Here is a 7,204-nt window from a genome sequence, read left to right on the forward strand (position 1 = left end):
ACCTCAGTCCCCATGGCTGTGGGAGCCAGGCAGCTCTGAGGGTGGGGGCTGGGCCTCCCTCACAGCCTCCGCCGTGCTGATTCACGCTGCTTGCCATAGGGCCCGTGGCTGACAGACAGCAGGTGTGTGGGCTGCAAGTATATTTGGTCCACACCCGGCTGGCTGCGACGGCCGCCCCCTCTCCTTCACCACACAGCTGCCCAGCCACGCTGCTGCCACCAAGCCACGTGTGCACACCACACCTCCATCTGGCCCCCACCCTGTCTGTCCTCCCACGTGTTCCCTCCCAGCCTAGTAAGTGACAGCCCCGGAGAGGAGCCCAGAGTGAGTGCGGCCTTCTCTCCCCTGCAGCTGTCCCTGAAGTGTCGAGCACCCGAGGTGTCCCAGCACGTGTACCAGGCCTACGAGACCATCCTCAAGAACTGAGGCCCCGACCAGGGCCCACCCCAGCCTTTTGGCAGCCCATGGAGGAGCCCCCTGTGGGGTGACGGTCCCTCCTCCCAGGAGGGGCCTGGCAAGGCTCCTGGCCACCCACAGGGCTTCCTGGTCCTGACTGCAGGGCCCGCTTGGGTCCTCAGGGCAGGGTGGCCCCCCTCCTGGAGCGAAATCTCAGTTTCTCCCAGGCTTGGAGGCCCCCTCTTCCATTGCTGCTGACATTTAGGGTCAGTGAGGAGGAGACCAAAGGAGACAGAGCCAGAGCGTCACCGAGGCTGAACAGGGACACCCAGAGTTCTCTTCCTTTCCTGGTGCCTGAGGGCAAGAGTGAAGTTCCCTCCTCAGGCTCCCAGCCCAGGAAGCGCCCTGCCCCTCAGTCTCTCCGGGGTTGGTGGTAGCGACCCTCCCCCACTGCCCACTCCAGTGGGACGGGCCCTGCCAGGCTGTCCTGGTGTGCGTGGAGGGTCCCCTTGGTACCAGGAGGGCTGCTTTGTCAATCGGGTTCCCATGACCTGCACCTCCTCCCCACCCCAACCTCTCTCCCTTCGTCCATCCAGCCGAGGCCCAGCAGTCATGCCTGTTGGGCCACAGCCTCCCAAGAGCTGACCAGCATGGGGAGACCAGGCAGACGCTCCCAGAGCCCTGCCCAGGCCCCTGCTCCCTTGGCAGTTGCACACACCCCTCCCACCCCCACTCGCTCCCTCTCTGCCCTGAGGGCGGTCACTGCCTGTGGTGCATTCCTCAGTGTCCCCAGAGCTGAGGGGGCTAAGGGTGGGGACATAGGTAAGCGGGGCACCTCCTGCCCAGCGTTTCTCCTTCACGTCTGCTACCCTCCTCCTGGCCTCCCAGTGTCAGTGTGTCTGACAGAGCATTAGGTTTTCCTGTTACTGCTGTTTAATAATAAAGAGTCTGCTTTTGGCAATCACGGACACTTCTTTCCCTTTCCCCCAAATGTCAGAATTGAAAGCTGGTTGAGGATGATTTTCTGAGCCCTGCAGTAACTATATCTAATATATATAAACAGAGACTATATATTGTATGTTTACTCTTATTTTCAGAAAGAGAAAGTGAATAAAAACGATGACATCAAGCATGTCCCTGGCCAGTGTGTCAGGTCCTACCTGAGGCCCTTCCGGTCGGGGTGTGGGTCCCCTGGGGTCCAGGGTTACGTGCTGAGCTCTGTGCCCAGCTCCTCCCTGGCACTCAGGACTGTCTCCCTCCACCCTGTCCTTAAACACTGACTTCTGGGTCCTGCTGGACTCCCTGGCACTTCTCCCACCCTGGATTTCAACTCTACCCGAGCAGACACCGTCTGGCCTTTTGATGTTGGCCAAGAGGGCTGACATGGTTTGGTTTCCCTCAGCTCCCTGCCATCAGGGAGGCTCCTGGGAGTGGCTGCAGGAGACGGGCTCTGGCGGGCAGGCTGCGCACCAGGCCTGTCTGGGCACGCTGTCCCCACCTTGCAGCTGCAGCTGGCTGAGTGTGGGAACTGAGCTGACAGCTGCTACCAGGGATGCTCCATTGGCCCTGGGCCTGGCATTGGCCTAGCTTTCGGGGAGGGCAGCCAGACCCTGGGCAGGGCTTCGACGGCAGAGCTGCTCGGGGTTCTCAGGGCCTCGTGGCTGGTAGGCATTCAGCCTGCTTCTGAGGGAGAACCAGCCGGTCCCTTGCCTTTCCAGCCCCAGCCACTTCCTGTACCCTGCCCACCTCTGACACATGGCTGCCTTCCCAGCTGCCTGGGGACCAGGCATTGGCAGGGACCCCTGGCCCTCCACTGTCCCACCTCCGACCTCTGGGTATTGTCATGCTGTCCTAAGGACCCAGAGCCTAGGCCCGCGATTGCACAACCCTAGCTCCACCTCACCGGAAAGTCCCCAGGCTCAGATGGCCCTGGATACCCGGGCTGGAGTCCCCTCGGGCTGTGGGCGAGGGCCGGGTTTTGAGTTCTGGAGGAAAGAGGCTGTTACCCTGCCTGCCGGTGGCCTGCCACTCCTGCCCCACTGGGGGCCCGACGTCCACCCCAACACCCTGTGAGTGCATGGCTGGCTCAGCCATCAGGGACCTCAGAGCTTTCTGTTTGCACCACTCCAGCGCCGAAGAGTTGAATGTAGGGTAGCTGTCCTCAGTGGGGGATGATGGGGAACGAGGCCCAGCACTGAGCCCCTGGGGTGAGGAGGAGAGCCGGGGAGAGGCTGGCCTGGTTGGACAGAGGGCCTTGCACTGTCACCGGACGTCTTGAATTTGCCTTCCTAACTCAAGCTGTGGCCGGGTCTCGGGCAGTTGTGGGCAGGACCTTGCCGTGATTTTGCCCTCTCCCACGCACACGGTGCCTGGCAGGATGGGACCCAGCCATCTGAATATACTCAGAGAAACTGAGACAGTTCCCCACGCTGGGCTCCACCACATCACTGCATCGGAAAACAGCAGGAGGCCCAGGCTCTAGGAAAAGTGCCTTAGGGATATCCAGCCGGTGCCTTCAGCTTCCGGTCCCTCCCTCCCCTCGGTGAGGACCCATCACGTGCCTCCTCCCCCACCCCGGCACTCCCCACTCTCAGCCTGACACCTCTCAGGGGCCTTGGCGTCTTGGGCCTTCCCAGCCGGTTGAATTCAACAGCCCATCTGCCAGCCACTTACTAAGGCCTGTGGCATGACCTCATTTTACTTTATATTTTATTGATTTCAGAGAAGAAGGGAGAGAGAGAGAGAAACATTAATGATGAGAGAGAATCATTGATCAGCTGCCTCCTGCACGCCCACCCCCCCTCCCCCCAACTGGGAACTGAGCCTGCAACCTGGAATTGAACTGCGACCTCCTGGGTCATAGGTTGATGCTCAGCCACTGAGCCATGCCAGCCGGGCTCATTTTACATTTTTAATCTTCAACGAATGGTTTGCTGTTTTTGTTGTTTTTAAATAATTCCTTAATATTGAAATGTTTTCGTTATTTTAGGGAGTGATTCTGGACCATGGTAAGATCAGCCACACAGAGGATTGAGGTCTCTCTCCCACCCTTCCCTCATCCTTAGTTTCCCTCCCTAGAGGCAGCCTTCGTTGCTAGATTTTGGGTTTCCTCCAGGAATATTCTGTGCACGTATGAAAGCAAATCCACGGGTTATTTATAAACAAGTGGGAGCACACTCCAGACACTACCTGCACTGCTTTTCTTACCTAATTGTCCAAATGGACCCACTTCAGTACTCCCTGTGTGCACGGCTGCCGGTAGCCAGTGCCAGCTGGCAGACCTTCAGGCTGTTTCCATCTGCTGCCCGTCCCAGCAACGGTGCATTGAACATCTTCTACAGACATCCTTGTTTGAGCTGCAGAATCTAGCCCCAGAGTGACTGGGCCAGAGTGTGTAAGCATTTTACATTCTCTATTTTAGTTCTTGTTTTGCAGAGGTAATTCACTCACCTGGCTTACTTCTATCATAGAAGTGAAATTTTTTTCTCTTTTCCTCCCCAAAGAAATCAATGTTACCTCCCAAGGAGAGTCAATGGTGTCTAACATGGTTTCCCCCCCTTTTTTGTACACAAGTGCTAGCATGGAATACACCCGTTCTGCAGCTTATATCTTGGAGCCTTTTCCATTATCAGTCCATCACAGAGAGTCCTAATGCCTTTTTATAACAGTGGATGGCTTTCCAGTGAGTGGAGGTACCACCAGGATCCAGTGCCCCGAGATGTCTGTTGAGTTGTGTCTGCAGTGTTGCTAGTACAAGTGATACTGCAAAGAATGTTCACTCTCATATGCAGTCAGTGCCTGCGATGGAAATCTTGGAAATCGCTGGGTCGAAGGTTTGTAATTTTGATGGCTGTTGCTAAACACTCTGCAGCTTACGTTCTCCCAGCCAGCCATGGATGCCTGTCCCCGTGTCCTCACACACTCAGCGTATTGATATGTGCCAAACTGGTGGTGAAAAAGTGTATCTGACTGTGTTTTAAGCACGCCTCTGTTCGTGTTTATTTTCTTAATTATCATTATCATTGATTTTAGAGAAAGAAGGGGGAGAAAGAGAGAGAGAAACACATTGATCTGTTGTTCTACTTATTGATGTATTCATCGGTTGATTCTTGTATGTGCCCTGAGTGGGAATCAAACATACAACCTTGAGGTACTGGGAACACGCTCTAACCAACTGAGCTGCGTGGCCAGGGCTCATTTGTATGTTTTTGAGCCATTTGTATATCCTTTCCTATGAGCTATCTTTATAATTTTTGCCCATTTCTCTTTTGTTAATCTTCACGCAAGGATATTTTTCTCCATTGATTTTTAGAGAGTGGAAGGGTGAGAGAGAGAAACATCTATGTGAGAGAATCACATTGATTGGTTGCCTCCCGCATCACCCTGACCCGGGCTGCAGATCGAGCCTACAACTTAGGTATGTATCCTTGACCGGAATCAAACCTGTGACCATATTTTTTTAAGATATGTTTTTACTGCCCTAATAGGTTTGGCTCAGTGGATAGAGCGTCAGCCTGCAGACTCAAGGGTCCCAGGTTCGATTCCAGTCAAGGGCATGTACCTTGGTTGCGGGCACATCCCCAGTGGGGAGTGTACAGGAGGCAGCTGATCGATGTTTCTAACTCTCTATCCCTCTCCCTTCCTCTCTGTAAAAAATCAATAAAATATATATTTTTTAAAAAAAGATATGTTTTTACTGATTTTTTTTTTTAAAGAAACAGAGAAGGGAGAGGAAAACATCAATGAGAGAGAAACATCGACTGGCTGCCTCCTGCACACCCCCTGTGCAGGATCAAGCCTGCAACCCCTGCATGTGCCCTGAGTGGGAATTGAACCAGCGACCTCTTGGTGCATGGGATGACACCTGCCAGGGCGTGCCCGTTTTTCTATGTGGTTATTGGTCCTTTTCTTCCTGCTTTGTCATTATTTCTCCCCGTTTTGTTATTGCTTTTTCCTTTTCCTTGCTGAAATTATTTCTTATGTAATCTTTTAATTTCTTCTTTCTATACTTACCTGATCTTAGTTTTTGCATTTTGATCCGATTCCATCTGGGCTTTATGTTAGGGATCCAACTTCCTCTTTTCCCAGATGGTTACCCAGTTGTCTTCACACCATTTACTGAATAATTCATCCTATCCCACAGATCTGAAATGCCATTTTCTCATATACTACATAGATATATATATATGCTTTTGTGGCTTCTGCTCTGTACCAGCAAATCTGTCTATTCATGGGCCACTGCATTTTTATTTTTTATTTTTGGTTAATCCTCACCCAAGGATATTTTCCCCATTGATTTTTAGAGAGAGTGAAAGAGATGGAGGGAGGGAGGGAAAGAAAAATATCGATGTGAGAGCAACACACATCAATTGGAATCTCCCACACATGCCTCGACCGGGGCCAGGATTGCACCTCCTACCCCAGGCCTGTGCCTTTGACTGGGAATCGAACCTGGGACCCTTTGGTCCTTAGTAACTTCAAGGAGTACTGGTCAGTATTTTGTAGACTCTCTATCCCTCCACTGGGTTTGTCTGATGTTTTTCTCAGGGTGAGACTGGTATTATGAGTTTTTAAGATCAAAGTGGTGGCCTTCGCCTCCTAGCATCTCACAGGTCCAGGCCATCGGCAGGATTTCCCACTGTCCCCTTAGCCCGGGTCACTCGGCTAAGGCGGTGGGTGCAGCTTTCTGTGCTGTGAAGTGACTTTCTCCCCATCTGTGCTCTGCTCTCTGGGAGCAAGTCCCCAAGTGCAGCCTACACCCAGGAAGGAGGGGGCAGGGAGTGCTGCATAACCATTTGGAATTCTTTCGTACGGAGATGTGTTTCTGCACCCGTCCTTCTTTATTCAATCGATTATATCTGTTTGGAGGCATAACTATTTATTTTATAATTTGGGTTTAATCCAAAACCACATTATTTTGTTGCTTGAATTGTTCCAGCTTTGGCCATTGGGCGCAAGCAGTAAGTGAAACCCCGGTTAGTGCAGAGACAGGAAAGTCTGCGTTTCCCGGTGCCTGGGCATCTGGTCAGGGATGGGGAGCCCCCCTGCAGGAAGGAGGCTGGAGAGGGGAGGGCAGCTGGCACCCCCAGACTCCCCCAGCCTGCGGGGAAGGAGCTTCTCACCGGCTCCAGGGAGGAGGGAGGCAGGACCACAGGTGGAGACGGAGGCAGAACACGGCCTTGGCAGGGGCGGAGGCGGTGTCAACCGGTTTCTGATTCTTTCCACCGGGTTTGGGCCGGGATCGGGGCTCCGCTGCTGGCACCTGGCGGGTCCTGGGCTCAGCACCCTCCGTCCGCCCTTCCCTGCACGATGGCCATTTGACACTGGGTGGTGCTGACCAGTTCCCCCCGTGTCCGGAGGGTGGGAGGGCCCCTCAGACCACTGCCCCCCAACTTCAGAGAGTCCGGGCTGCGGCTGTGGGCGCAGGGGCCGCTGACGTAATCGCTTGGTGAAGGGCCGGCCCTGCAGGTCTCAGAGGTGATGGATCCGGACCGAGCAGGGAGCCCGCGCAGCGCGTGACTCGCCCAAGGTCACACGGCGGGGGCTGGCCCCGACACCAGGGGGTTGAGAGCACGCGCGGCCCAAAGAACGAGAGAAGTTAGAGCAGAGGGGAAAGAATCAGAGCAATGAAGAATTCCAGGTCCAGGGTGAATATGTCTCTAGGACAGTGATCGTGTATCTCCTATAAGCATGGAATCCTGCCCCTCCAAGGTTTACTGAGACTCAAAGGCTGTGAGGTATCGTATCGGTCTGAGGAGGCGTGGAGAGGGTTGCCACATGTCAGCTAGAAATCTACTTCTGTTCCGAG

The 7,204-nt window shown here is 54.1% G+C and overlaps 1 protein-coding gene across 4 annotated transcripts in view; it reads left to right on the forward strand.

Moving 5' to 3' along the window:
- The window catches only part of AP1B1 (adaptor related protein complex 1 beta 1 subunit), a 26,628-nt gene extending 25,163 nt beyond the window's left edge, over positions 1-1,465 (forward strand). For all 4 annotated transcript variants that reach the window (XM_023762934.1, XM_023762935.1, XM_023762936.1 and 1 more), the window contains one exon: positions 352-1,465. In XM_023762934.1, coding sequence (XP_023618702.1) covers positions 352-426 — 75 coding nt within the window. In that variant the 3' untranslated portion in view covers positions 427-1,465. The remainder of the gene's footprint in view (positions 1-351) is intronic.
- Positions 1,466-7,204: the final 5,739 nt, after the last annotated feature.

Source organism: Myotis lucifugus, unplaced genomic scaffold (assembly GCF_000147115.1).
Source record: "Myotis lucifugus unplaced genomic scaffold, Myoluc2.0 scaffold_269, whole genome shotgun sequence".
Taxonomy (NCBI): Eukaryota; Metazoa; Chordata; class Mammalia; order Chiroptera; family Vespertilionidae; genus Myotis; species Myotis lucifugus.